Below are 14,582 nucleotides of genomic sequence, written 5' to 3'. Positions count from 1 at the left end.
TACTCCCCAGCATGATTACTTTTCCTTCTGGCGGTTGTAATTCATTAACATATAGTATAATTATTGTCCTCATGGAGGAAAGTTCAGAGACCAGAGGGCTACCGGTTGTGTGGCATTTAGGTTGCATTAGTGCATTTTGGATGTGAGATGAACTGTTGCGTTGAGAGGCATGTGGATAAAGATAACTTTGTAAAGAGTTTGAAACAAGAACTCAGGATGGAGAAATGTGTGTAACCACAGTCCTAGTAGTGAGGAGAATAGTGGAATGAACTGAGGCTACATATGTTCGGGGCCCAGACATTTGTGGTATGCCACTGAGTGTAACCAATTATATAACAACAAATAATTTAAATTCATCTTTTTATTAAAGTGGCTTCACATTTGTCATAAGTTCATTATTCTTGTATTTTTGGATAAAAACACCACAGAAGCTATACATTGTTCTCAAACATCAGAAAAGCTTTATTAAACAGGTTTTAAATTACATAGACAGTAGTCACATTACATTACACCACTGCAATATATATTCATATTACATAAAAATATATTTGAAAAAGTGCAAAAAACAGAACAAAAATAGTAGAGTGCAGTTCAAGGTTATCATTTTCAATTGTTTTTAATTTTATATTTTAGTCTTGAATTTAAGATTTCATTTTACTTTAGTTAATGTCAGTTTTCAGAGTGTGTTTGCTAGCTTTAGCTTAGTTCCAGTTTTTCATTAAGGTTTAGCTTTAGTTTTTATATATTTAGTTTTACAGAATTTTTTTATGTTTTTGTGCCAGAGATGATGTCTCAGATGAAGCTATATTCACAAACAAAATAAATGATGGAAGAACTGTGTTAGAATGGCCATTATGTTTTAATCTTGTGAGCTGGGAATCAACTTAAGTACTCTTTCACGATCACACTCACAAGAAAACTTGCCACCTGCAATTAGTCCGACTCTAACAATAACTCTGAGCTGAATAGCTTGGATAAATGGCATTTGATTTACTTAAATATTTAAATCATGTTCTTGTTATTTCATCTCCTTTTCTCGTTTTCAGTCAACTTTTTTTGGTAGTGATATATTATAGCTGAAACAATAAAACTCAAATTATTTTATTTGACTTTTCTATTGCTGTCATTTGTTTCTTGTTTTAGCTTAGTTTTAGTTTTCTTATAGGTTATCGTTTTTATTTCGTTTCAATTGAAAACAATATTTTTCACTGCTTATTTTCATTTTATTTTACAATAATAATCCTGTTTCAGAGTCCTTCTGGTAGCTTCATAGGTGCTTTGTCGAAGCGCCCTTGTTCTAACAGACAGCAAAGATAATGAGTCCGAGCAGCAGATGGATCACACTCAGTCTGAAACAGCAGGCGTCACTGGTAGTACCTATAGTTGTAGCATTTGTATTCGTTGGTGCAGTGGTTGTTGTTGAATCTGCAGTTGTTGTGGCAGTACAGAAACTGGTTCCACAACAGGATGGTCCACTGCTTATGCTTCCAATGCTTTGGAAGAAAGGAAGGCTACCCAGGCTTGCAGCAGCTGCACACAGGTTTGCAGATGCACAGCCAAAAGCTGGAGAAGTGCTGGACCCACTTGTCACTGTAGAGGACAAATCATTGTTTAACTATACAGCCTTCATTGTTGTAAGTTTTCTAATTCATTAAAATACGTAATACCACGATGTAGAATATACTTTAAAAGAATCCAAGTATTTTCACTTTGTACGTGTTATTACTATACTTTGAATACTATTGAATTTTGACATGTAACATTTTGTGAATATTCGAACAAAAACGTAAGTGTATTGACTTTTCTTGAAGTAACTAGTCACTATAACAGTCATAGGACTGTACTGCAGTAAAAAGTACAATAATTACCAGTGATATTTAGTGGACTATAAGTATTAAGTACCATATCATAGAAATACTACAAATTCTTTAGAACAGCAGTTCAGGACATGTACTTCTTTACTTTCCTCCACTTGTTGATTTTCCAGATCTCACATGTAGTTGGTTTAAGATACTTAAAGGTTGTAACATAATTTTTGGCAACTTCGTATGAATAAGACTCACCACTCGCTTGAAAGCAGCGGTCCTCCACCCCACTACATTGTACTTGAGAAGTACATTGAGAGGTCACAGGGCTACAAGTGAGACACTGTAGGGCGTTAAATGTCTGAGCAGCAGGGGCTGAAAGAGAAAAAAACATAATTTGTTTGAGGAAGAGAGAACATTTAAAAGTCACAAAATGTAAGTTTGTCAAAGTCTATTTTGGATTTTTTCATCTTAAATTAGGTATTTATACATCTGTACTTACGCGGTAGAATGGCTGTGTTGCAAACATCTGTGTTGCAGCACTCAGCAGATGCAACTGAACCCGAAACACCCAAGTTGGCTGAAAATGTCTGAGTGCCTGTGGCTTGACACAGGGAGGATGATGCACAAGCCTTGATTATTTGCTGTGCTGTGGTTCCAGATGAAGTGGCTACAAAAAAAATTGCAGTTCGTCAATATTTACAGAAAGAACACATAACTCTGCAGTACATTTATTTCACTCAAAAGTAGAACATGGTATAAAGAAATGCCTACCTTTAATGGAAGCTGTTACACACATCGTCTCTGAGGAACATGTCACTAGCGTTGTGGTTGAACACTGCGGATTTGTGCAAGTCTGACACTGAAGTGCTCGAGCTGCATTTGGGAGAAAAACAGTCAATGAGTGACGATCACATCTCAAATGTCAAATCAAATATCTGAAGTGTATTCATTTTCTATAAAGGCTGAAAACTGTTCTTCATCGTGTGTAAAGGGATTTTAAATGACGTGAGGTTGTTCTGGTTAAACCTGTTTTAAGTGTCTAATTTGCACCACAAGACTCTTCTGCACTATTGCACAGCCAAGTCTTGTCATGTGTTTTGCCCAAGTATTGTATTATATACAATTAAAGTTGAAATACATTTTGTAATTTACTTATTTTTCACATTTTGTTGTATTTATTATTTTAAATTGCCTTTATTTGTTTCCTACATCTGTAGACTGCTTCTTCTGCTGTTCTATAATTTACCCCCTTTGGATCAATTAAGTCTTATCTATATTCATATTATCTAGAATATTTGTACGGATTTAAAAAGATTCTTGGTAAATTAAACAACAATTTTAAGAAAAAGTAAAGTTACCTGTGCTGGAGAGGAGCAAGTAGAGGGTCAGAGAAAAGATCAGCTTCATCATGATGAACAGGTAAGTACTGTAGATAAGTTTTACTGGATACTACACCTTCATATCCACAATACTTTATATACTGCAAAGGTGTTGTATAAATAGTACAAGGCATGCGGAAAAACCTTGGGCATTGGGTGTGTTCTCATATCTTCTTTTGTTACTTTGAAAAGCATCACGTCAACAAACCCTCCCACACCCTTTTTCATTTTTTATATTTACTCAGATAGTAAAGTATAAATACTTGATTCTTAAGTTCTACATTTAAATGTGAATTATTTCTTGTTTGGGTGTCTTTAATAATCATTACCCTCTTCTGCTTTCTGAAAATATTTCTCATCTATTTTTTTCACCAGTTCTTTTCTAGTAACACATTATTTCTTTATTTCAGAGATTGAATGTCTCGGCCAAAGAGAAAAGAAATACTAGATTTCCTTGATGCCAAAACAAATAATAGAGTCAATGTGAAAGACGTTCTGACAGGGAGGAAATAGTCTGACGTACTATGCAAAGGAATGCCATCTGTCCACTCTGGGCTTGCAAAAGTACAAAGTAAAGCTGTGCTCATCTAAACCCTGTTGTACAGACATTAGCTGAATGACATAGGCCACAACACATTCGTGTATTCCTATATTTGGAGAGTATGTTCGGGTTTATTGGGAGAATGCTCTACAAACATATGCATTTCTCTCACCAGGAGGCACTTTGGAAAAGACGGTCAATAAAAAGACAAAACAAAAAAAAAAACACAGGAGATGACAAGAGAGCAGTTGTCTAGGATTATATTTAGTTGGCTAAAAGAAAGTTGCTGTTGATGGAGTTTCCTTTTTGGATCTCTGTGACCAGGTGATGGAGTTTCTCCGACAGCGCCACCTGGTGGAAGAGAACGCCGCAGATAAGATGAGAAGCTCCGTATTCATTTGTGTCATTTGTGTGTATCCAGTCCAGATGTGTTTGTGTGTGAAGCTCACCGTGTAAGAGTCGGGCTCCTGCAGCCTCTTGTGTCGGGGGTGCAGAGTCTGGAGGGAACTCTGGACCTTTACTCTAGTTTCTGCAGCGCTGCTCAGAGGGTGTGTGACCTAGAAAGAGTGGGAGACACATTCATAAAGACTCAACTCCTACACAGCACGGCCCTGCAATATTGTCTTGTTTTGCACCGTTACGAAGCAACAAATCTATCTTTTTATTAATGAATATGATACTGGTATTAACTGTGGTTTATGATACATTCTACTGCTGAATCACATACAGTACATGCCGGGTGACTTTCTGCACTGAAGGACCACAAAGAGGATATTCATCTTTTTTGTGTTTCATCCTAAATTGTTTTTTTCTTTTCTTTCCCATAATACCTTTGAATAAAAATAACCCACATCAAATATTTGAATTTGCTGCTTTCAGATTATGGTTAAAGTGTACAGAGAGAGACGAGGGCTGAATTCAAATTGCAGACTTTAAGGGTGTGTCTTCCCTATGAAGTCCAGAGGGTCTACTGCTGTCCAATACATCAAGTCCACAAGGGAGATAATGCACAATTTATACAGCCTTCCAGTCCACTTCTGGTGTACAATTCAACAGACTTTTGTTCAGATGAGAACCCACAAATATGGACGTGATGATGGATAAAAAACAAGAGCAACAGCAACTAGTCTACTCATTTAAAAAAGATACTAAAATCTTTGAGCAGCTTCGGTCCATCCTCACCTGTCCTTTGGTGAACACCTCCTGGCGCAGACAGGTGACCTGAGCTGGAATGACTGAGACACAGGAGTTATCACACATCATCAGCGGGTAACAGCTCAGAGACACTCCCGCCTCTGGAGGAGACTCCACAGCGAGACTCACCAGGTCCAGAAAAGGATGGCCTGCGAGGGACGGGAAAAAAAAGAGTGGGAAGCCGTGAAAACGTTTACAAGCGCGCTGGCAGCCCAGTGAGGCTGCGATGCTCGTCATACACCAGGAGACCAAAGGATTCTATTATTACAGCATTACGACATTACGACTGTAACGAGGGGTGGTGTCAGTAGGACATTGTGTTTCCGAAATCAAAAAGGGTTTGTTTACCAAGTGGTGACTTTTTTTTTGTCCATCCTAACTTGTTGGGCTCAGCTCCACGTTGCCAAAGATGGCTCAACTTTCGCGAGTTGAACCTGTACTTAGGCTCAAATGTGAACATGAGCATCCTGTGTGGGTGATATGAATACAATACTTTCTCACAATAAAATGAATATTATCAATGGAATAAATCGGTAGAAGTCTGTTTTGGGTGATCCAGCGAACTGAATTCCTTTAAAAATGTAAGGTGATTTCTCTCCTTATTGCAAAGATCACATATATATCGTTGAATAATGGCCCTAATACACCCAGAGACATTAAAGAGATGGACACGGTCGTCTGTTGGTGTGTCACATGTAGCTCTTGGGATGGCAAAGTTGTGCAGCTAAAACAGCCAAAACTAAAATAAGATGGTGAAAACACAAGAGGGAAATAAGTGTGTTGCAATTTTTGGTGAAGAGAGTTGAAGACAGACGTGGATTCTCACCCTCGGCGTCTATTAGCCTGTAGACGGCTTTCCTCCCGGGGACAGTGCTTTTCTCTGGGTCCTCGCTGATCTTCATCCTGGGCTTTCCCCTCACCTCCACTAGCTAATACACATACAAAAAAATGACGCCATGCAAATGTTAAAAAAACGGAGAAGTGAGTTTGAGGCATTTGGAGAGACGATGAAGCGCGTTACCTTATACACACAGCCCAGCGAGGGTTGCCGCGTGCAGGTGACCAGATGTGTTCCAACCCCGACCACATCGATCTCATTCTCCTGGAATAATAACACAGAACATCAGAGAAAAAGAATCACAATCATCATAAACAATCCACCTGTTCAGTCACAGTCTACCTTCTTGTTGAGCTCTGCCATGCTTTGCTCTGTGATGTTATTGGTTCCAACGATGATCAGCGAGTCGAAGGCGGAGACGGAGAAGCTGTGGAGATGAAGCCAAACAAAGAGGAAGAACAGGAATCAGACGCCCGCCACAGACCTCTGGAGGAGTGAGACGTATTCTCACTGTGTTTTTTTTAGAGATGCACACATGCAGCAGGGCACCTTACTCACTGCTCGCTGCAGAGTCTGAAGACACGACGGACATCAAGCGACTGCGTGCAGAGGTCCCCGCTGTCCAGGCGGACGCCTACGGGCCTGTAGTCCAGTTCACACAGGGCCAGGGCCACCGCGCAGAAGTTCAACAGGCCACTACTGAAATCACACACACACACACACACACACACACACACACACACACACACACACACACACACACACACACACACACACACACACACACACACACACACACACACACACACACACGTGTGATGAGCATTACACATGAACTAGTAGAAGGTCACTTTCTAGGAAATTGTGATTTTCCCTTGTGACTAATACACTTTAATTAATTAAATTATGAAATGAATATTGATGCATCAATGTGTACGCAGCATTTTTCAGCTGTAGCTGCTCGAGGTGAAGCTAGTTTTAAACTGGTTTATACAGTTCGATCATTTAGTCCAGTGGATCCCAACAGACCTGACTGAGGGGCCATGAGAGCATTAATGGGAGAGGAAAGAAACACAAAGAAATATTAATTTATATCAATTTTGATTTTTTAGTTAATTATTGGATACTTTAACCTCTTTGGGTCAGGAACAGTTATTGAAATTAAACCATGTGAGAGACGGTTGGGGACCACTGGTTTAATATTTGCTGTACTTTCTAAGCTCATTATATGTTTTTGTGTACGTATTTTATAATGTATTTTAAAATGTATTTTGTTAATATGAACTGTCAAATGAATGTAGTGCAGTAAAAAAGTACAAGAGTTTGCTGTGAATTGTCGTGGAGTTGAAATATAAAATAACATAAAATGGAAATACTGAAGTAAAATACAAGTACCTCAAAATGTACTTAGCTATTTGTCCCCATTGTGCAACACACAGTATACTATGTATATTGTTGAAGTTAGAAAGTGGAGAAAATTTATTATTATTTACCTTATTAATTATTATTTACTTTATTAATCTATATATTTTTGAGGGATTTGAAGTGAAATTGCATGAAACCAGAGGCCTGAAACAGAGATTCTCCAGAAAGTGAGACGCTTGTCAACAATCACCTGGTAAAAGCCTCAACACATAGTTTGTTCAGTATAAAACGTAGCACCGCTAGTTACCAGCCAACACTGTAGCTGTCAATCACAGGCAGGAAGTTCTGAGGGTAGGCGATGGCGTAGGACAAGAAAGCCGCCAACTCGCCCTCGTGGATCTTCCCAGGCTCACCTCCCAGAAGCTCACACACACGACTCAACCAGCCCTTCGTCAACGAAATGATGTCGACTGGATCGGGGTCCCCATTCAGCGCCACAAGAGTCTGATTGGAGACGTGATACGGGGACATGTTATTAAGGACACAGTTAACTTCTTTCCCACATGATCGCCTATTGTTCTTTGGAGAACGACGACGATAACCCTGAAAGATTTCACACCTTGCCATGTTTGAATTCAACATGATTTGTACTGTATTGTTCTGATGTTTGATCCCATATATGCCATAATGTAAATGGTGAAGCCACAATTGAGTTCCAAACTTCCAAACTGAAGAACTAAAACAAAGAAGTTGAAAAAAACAAGTGTGTGTTATTCTTTAGCTTGATTTAACCGTTGATTATTTTCAATTATCTAAATGATATGATGTCTTATCAGCGATACGCTACTGACTAAACCTTTTGATGTGTGCACACAACACTCTTACAGTGGACAGCCTTTTGCACTAGGCAGTAAAAACACACAACTTGTAATCGTCGAGCTAAAAAAAGCTTTAGAATCATTGGTGTGGTCCTTTGAGAGTGATTGCAGGAGGGAGTACTCACTTGTGGCCAGACCTCCTCCAGCGAGGTAAAGGAAGTGACGTATGAGTGTGCCATGGTCCCCGCGACCGGGATCCCAAACAGGAAACCAGCCTGAACGTTACTGGTGAGATCAAACCCTGAAAGACAGGTTCGAGTGTCAGTCTGCGGAAGTGTCAACGTTATTAACCTGCACGAACATACTCAACTTTTTCCATGACGTGTATCTGTACAGGTCAACCCATGACCACGTCACTTACACTTAGCATGAAAAGGTAAACAACAAAGGCATTGATCTCGTCAGACATGGAACTCTCATTCAGTGAAAGAAGTATTCAGATCCTGTACTGAAGTAAAATGAACAGTACAGCAACGTAACAATACTCCATCACAGCCTGCCAACAGTCCTGCATGAAAAAACGTTCATTCACCAATATCTACTCTTTGTTTCTTGAATTTATTCTTGAGAAAGTTCATTAGAAGTCTACGTTTGATTCATGACGAGTTCTTAAACAGCTGAATTTTCTGGTTATATAAAATTATTATTATTATTAAATTGTTGTTATGATAATGAATTCCATTGTAATAGTAGTTATAAAAATAGTTCTGAGATGGAGGAGCTTCTGCAGGAAGTGAACGCAAAACGAGCTGTCACACTAAGGAGAGTCAGTTGTGGATATTAAGTAACACAAACAATGTTTGGAATGTTAGTACTCGTTGAGGTATTTACTGTCATATAAATTACTACTATTATTTATTATATGAATTTAAAGTTATGAAACGGACAATTTCGCTATTTACATAATTTGATTGACTGTTTCAAAAATGTTGTGTATATTTCAAATACACTATAATACAGTACAGTACTGTATATAGAATATAGCTTACTGTAGTTCAAATTATAATTAGGCTATTGCCTAAAAAACTATTTTGCTGTTTTCAAATACAGTAACATCAGTAGAGCAAATTGGTTACTAAGCTGGTTGACTGGTGGTTTACTACATTTCTAAATATTTAATAGTCCTGATAAAAACTGTAGGCTATCACTGCCAAATATAAAAATATAATATGAACTATTTAGATTTGTCTCCATATCTGTCATGTATAAAAACGTGTCAACGTTATTAAGATTCAGGCCTGAGGCTGCAAATCATCTTGGTTCCAAATCACCTGCTTTGTCTCTTGTTCATAGGTTATCAAGTAATTGCAATCTTGCAGCTCTGTACATTCATTGTGCATCACTGTGTCAGACGTTTTATCTGCTCTGGGGGCTGAAAACTGCCATTTAAGTGGATCCAGATCCACGTGCCTCCTCCCTATGAGAACGCCTACAGGAGGGCAAGTTGTTGTGATCCCACCTCAGAGAGAAATGGCCTGCATGCTCCATACGGACATGAGGAAAATAACACATATATATACATATATATGAACGCGTTACAGACCGCACAAACTTCACCTCCAACGTGTGTGTATCGGGAGGCGGTGAGCCCTCCATCCGGTCCCTGAGCCCTCCTGAGGCCCATCTCCAGCAGCTTCCTGCCGGGGCCGGCCGCCAGGCGGAAACGGGCAGCGTTGCTGCACACCAGGCTGACAACAGAGAGGAGCAGAAACAGGCTGCTTTGAGTCTCAGAGTTAAGTCTCAGGGTTATAAAATGTGCAGTTTGGGCGGAAAGCTGTGGCTTTTTCCCTTTAATTTGGTAATTTAATTTGAGTGTAAATGCTTTACATAAGGTGCGCCCTTGGTGTCTTTATTTTGAGAAAGAAAAAAAGTGAATTCACCTCTAATACTCCCTCTGAACTTGCCTGAGTTTCTTTAAGAACCCTAGGCCTATTTTGAGACCTCTGCTCGAAAATGTCATACTCAAACTCTAGAGAGTGTAAATCGCTAACTACAAGGTCTATTTGAATAATTGAAATGGCAAAATAACACAAATAAATGTGAGCTTTGTTAATATGTGTACATATCATTGTATATGTTACTGGTAAATGCTGAAACGAATGTTACACACAGCTCAAATTGAACATTTTCAGGTTCGCCTTTTTTTTGTGTGCATAAAAAGCACTTTTATTGATTTTAAATGATGCACAGGCAGGCCTCTCCCAAATCATATAACAACATGTCAGCAGTCCTTTTAAAAAAAATTGGCTTTGATAGAGTGAAGTATGCCTGAGAAATCAATGCCGGTGTACAGGTCAGCTGAGGTCAGCCAACGTCAATTCTGATTTTGGAAGGAGCACATATCGCTGTCTTATTGTACTTATATATGATATCTAACTATATATTTCACTTCTTTTATCACTAATAGTGTTCAATCTATCAATTACAGCAGTTTGGCATCATTTTGAGAGCCTGGGCCATATAAAAACTTATATATATAATATATAATATATGGCTAATTTTCGTCAGAATGTCAGTTTTACGTGATGTAATTGAACCTCACACAGCCTGTGATCGGCCAATTTGCGCAATTCCCACAGGTTTGAACCCGGAGGAGTCTGGGCAGTGTAGTCATTGGTTCTTCGAGTTGTTTACAGAATTTTAAGCCAATAAAATAATCGAAAACTGTGATCCACCCCATGGGTCAAACCCATTGGCCAAAACTGAAATTATTACTCATTCGTCATAGAAGCTCGTCAGAGACTCAGTTTGTTTCACAGCACGAGGAGAGAGACTGCTGCGAAATGGCCGCACGGATTAATTCTTTATTTTTTTCGATTTTCATCCAGGAAACATCTAAAAGGTACGGAGCGTTTCAATGTTTATGATGATGGGCTGAGTTGATATCTGTGGCAGATCAATAGTAACTTTATAACGGTTTAAAGTAGAATAATTTGGAGGCGATAGTTCGATGCAGTTTGTTGTGCTCGTGCTCCTGGATATGAAGTGTGTGTGTGAAAGTCCCGTAGATCGCGGCTGGGATCGATAACGGAGAACATTGCTCGCCTTCTCCTGGCGAGAAATAGGTGAAATTGTGGTAGTACTTGTAGTACCTTGAAGTACTTTGTGTATATATATGTTTTTGAGTGATTAAAGTAGGTTACATGGTCCATTTGATCAGAATCTCTTCGTCATGTACGTTTTTGAAATATTTTAAAATATCATTTCATTCGTTCTCAGAAGTGATTTGTACTACATGTGTACACTCTTCGCCCCCCCTCTAGTCCCCCAAATGGGGGACTCTCGGGTGCAAGAGGTTTTAAACTTAGAACATAAAGTTTTTACACAATGCGTAAGAGCAAATACAAATGCAAATTTTTGCATTTGCTTCTTCCGGTACGTTATTGAAGCTACAGCATATGATACTTACATTCAGTGAAATATTTCAACGCAAGAAATCATGTATTTTATGGCTTCATCATTCTGTGAAATACAAATACTCTAGTCAATATACAGACATTTCCTCATAGTTCAGTTTCACATACGTAGTATCGTAACCGCGGTCCTTCTCATCAAGCAAAGAACGCCAAACTAGGCTCAAATCATCATAATTGGGCTTTTTCTTAAAGATCATCTTATGACACGGACAATATTTAGTCTGCAGTGTGGAGAGAGAGAGTGATGACATGTGGCAATGATCCCTCGCCTCGATCAAACCTGAAATGTCACAATTATGTACGCATGGAAGGCCACAAATGTAGTAAATTTAATCAGAAAAAGAAACAATAACAAAAGTAATTTACTGGTTGCATTGTATATGTAATATTTTTAGAGGACCAGCTGTTTTTTCTATGTGTATGGTTGTTGGTTGTTACCTGGCATAGTTGACCAGACACAGTAAACTGGTCTCCAGCAGTTGAACCACAGCTAACGGACCCGCCACCTCCATTAGAGGCTCCTGCAGATGTTTTAGAGAAGTAAAACAGGTTATTCCCCTCCTCCTGTATTTAACCTTTGACCTTCAGTTTCACCCTGAAAAGCTGCAGCTGAGCTCACCCTGGCAAACACTACAGTGCCCTCCGGGACGGAGCGGAGTGTGACGCCGGAGCAGTCCAGGCCTCGCAGGAACTGGAAGAAGGCGGGGTCGGTGGCGGGGGGCAGGACGGAGCGCAGGAACTCCACATCTGGATCCACAAAAACACGACGTTTAGCACAACAGCTGGGAACGCAGCGCGACCAGCGACAGAGGGGCATCCTTCATCCTCCAACACATGTGCTCTTACACAAGAACATGTGTCCTCACGTGTGTCCTCACGTGTCCTGGCTCATCGCACACACACACACAATTACAATTACAGGAGCTGAAATCTAATAACTCGCTGTGAAGGACAGATACAGGAGATCATTCCTGCCCTCTGCTATAAGACTCTATAATATCACCTCTGGCCAAATCATCCTTCAATTGACTACAACACCGCTCGCTACACTGTTGTTGTTTATTATTTTCTTTAAATGTATTATATTCTGCTCTGTTATTTTATTGTATATATTGAGCATCTTTCATACTTAATATTTTTATGTTTACTCTGTAACTTCGTTTGCTGCTGCTACAAACAAATTTCCCCCTGGGGATGAATAAAGGATCTATCCATCTATCTGTCTATCTATCTGTCTGTCTGTCTGTCTGTCTGTCTGTCTGTCTATCTATCTATCTATCTGTCTGTCTGTCTGTCTGTCTGTTTGTCTATCTATCTATCTATCTATCTATCTATCTGTCATCCGGCAGCGACCGACAGACTTCAGAGTTGTGACCGCGGTGACGTTTAGACTGAACACGTTGGAGTGTGGCCATGACAGCTTGTGCTTCACTGGAAGTATTTCCAATGTTATGCAGCTTTAAACTTCTACTTCACTACTTTCATCGGTCCACCATAGTTACTTTGCAGATTAAGTTTCGACGTACAAGACATCATGTGATATCATGAAGACCTTCTGAGATGAATGAAAAATACTTACATTGGTGTCACTGAGACCTGTCGTGAATATGTGTGGCAGGACATTGGGAGGGTCTGTGTTTGCTTCTGGCCTAAAGGTACCGAATATTAATAGTTCATAAATTGTTGAACTTTGGTAGTTTATGTTTAATAAGTCTCAAATTGCCTCCATTTGTTTTGGTATAGTTTACGTCTATCGTCCTTTATTGTACAGCACTTTGTGCTGCACTTATAATAATAATAATAATAACTTTATTTACAAAGTGCTTTGACGGACAGTGCAGCAAAAGCAAGGCAATAATAACAATAACAGAAAGCTCAGTGAGACAGTCGATACGATAACAAAATGAAATAGATAAAATAAAAATATTATAATTATAATAATTTAGTAAAATCAACAAATAAAAATACAACTGAAAAGCGACGACATCACATAAAAGCCAGTCTGTAAAAATGTATGTACGATTCCTCATGCGTCACTATAGCGTCACTTTCATTATTCTCACTGGTTTAGTTTACATCTGCATGAACTTCAATTTGAGCCAATAGCATGTAATTACTTGCAGTTTAGCTTCCATGAGGAGAAGCAGTGTTAAATACTCTCTCGGTATGCGGTGTACGGTTGCTTCATGCGCACACCGGAGATTAAAGATTATTCCTGTAGTGCTAAAGGTCAGGTGTAAACGCCAAAGTTCACCAAGTTCTCATTGAAACACCCCTCAGCGGTCGCGCAGCTGAGTATTGCGCAACCACAGCGGTGTGAAAAAAGAGTTTGACAAGCTGATGTGTGCAACTTTTAACACCGTCATTTATTACATTTGGCCTTTTTACTTCATACTGTTTGACCAGCAGCCTGATGAAAACACGGGTAATTAGGTCCAAGTGACATCCTCACCTTCGTTCGTGTAGCGGAAAGTACGCAGGAAGAGCAGACAGTCGCGCAGCCCCGCGAACAGCGAGAAGCCGCCGCCGAACGGGTTGTCCCGGAAGAAGAGTTCGAACACGGCGGGCTCCTGGTGCCGTCTGGTCCGCCAGTACGCGTAGGCCATAGTGAACTGGTACAGGTCCGTCAGCAGCGGGGGGACCCGCTCCCGGATAGACCGCTCCATAGCTTCGCATGTGTCGCTGGACGGCGCTGCCATGTTTTTTTGTTTTTTTTTTAAGTCCTGACTCTCGGTTCACTGATGCCGGGATCTCTGGGACTTGCAGTCTTTTTTTTTAAAAGCCCCACTGACTGCCCTCGCGCGCTCTATGTGGCTGAGACAAACACCCCGAGGCACGGAGAGGCGTGATGTGTGCTGGGGAAAAACAATTATGCTGCAGTTCCAGTTTGAGATAAGCCATTATCGTGAGCCAATAGACACTTTCACTATGATGCGCAACTGTATGAGGACGTTTACCTTTTCTCGAGACAGGTTGTTGCCAACTGTGCAAGGAGGACGGATTTTTGTGAGAAAAAATATATATGAATGAATAACCCAGAGCACAAGCAACATGGCTTTAGTGGTGTTGAATTGTAGATATGTTTGTGTGTAAGATTAACTTTAAAATTAAAACAATTTTGTAAAAATGAAATAATGTATCATCTTTATATGCCAATTGACAA

The 14,582-nt window shown here is 39.7% G+C and overlaps 1 protein-coding gene across 1 annotated transcript; it reads right to left on the bottom strand.

Moving 5' to 3' along the window:
* Positions 1-3,827: 3,827 nt before the first annotated feature.
* naprt (nicotinate phosphoribosyltransferase) lies at positions 3,828-14,238 on the bottom strand. The gene is made up of 13 exons (XM_079157634.1): positions 13,872-14,238; positions 12,039-12,166; positions 11,858-11,940; positions 9,561-9,691; positions 8,129-8,244; positions 7,433-7,629; positions 6,319-6,459; positions 6,103-6,187; positions 5,944-6,024; positions 5,749-5,851; positions 4,911-5,071; positions 4,178-4,285; positions 3,828-4,079 (listed from the first exon to the last, which is right to left on the bottom strand). Exons 1-13 carry the CDS (start codon positions 14,116-14,118, stop codon positions 3,993-3,995), a joined length of 1,668 nt encoding a protein of 555 aa, XP_079013760.1. The 5' UTR covers positions 14,119-14,238; the 3' UTR covers positions 3,828-3,992.
* Between the last annotated feature and the right edge of the window lie 344 nt (positions 14,239-14,582).

This window comes from Pholis gunnellus (genome assembly GCF_910591455.1).
Source record: "Pholis gunnellus genome assembly, chromosome: 4".
Lineage (NCBI taxonomy): Eukaryota > Metazoa > Chordata > Actinopteri > Perciformes > Pholidae > Pholis > Pholis gunnellus.
The sequence above is the reverse complement of the archived record's forward strand: the minus strand, read 5'-3'. Positions and strand labels throughout refer to the sequence as shown.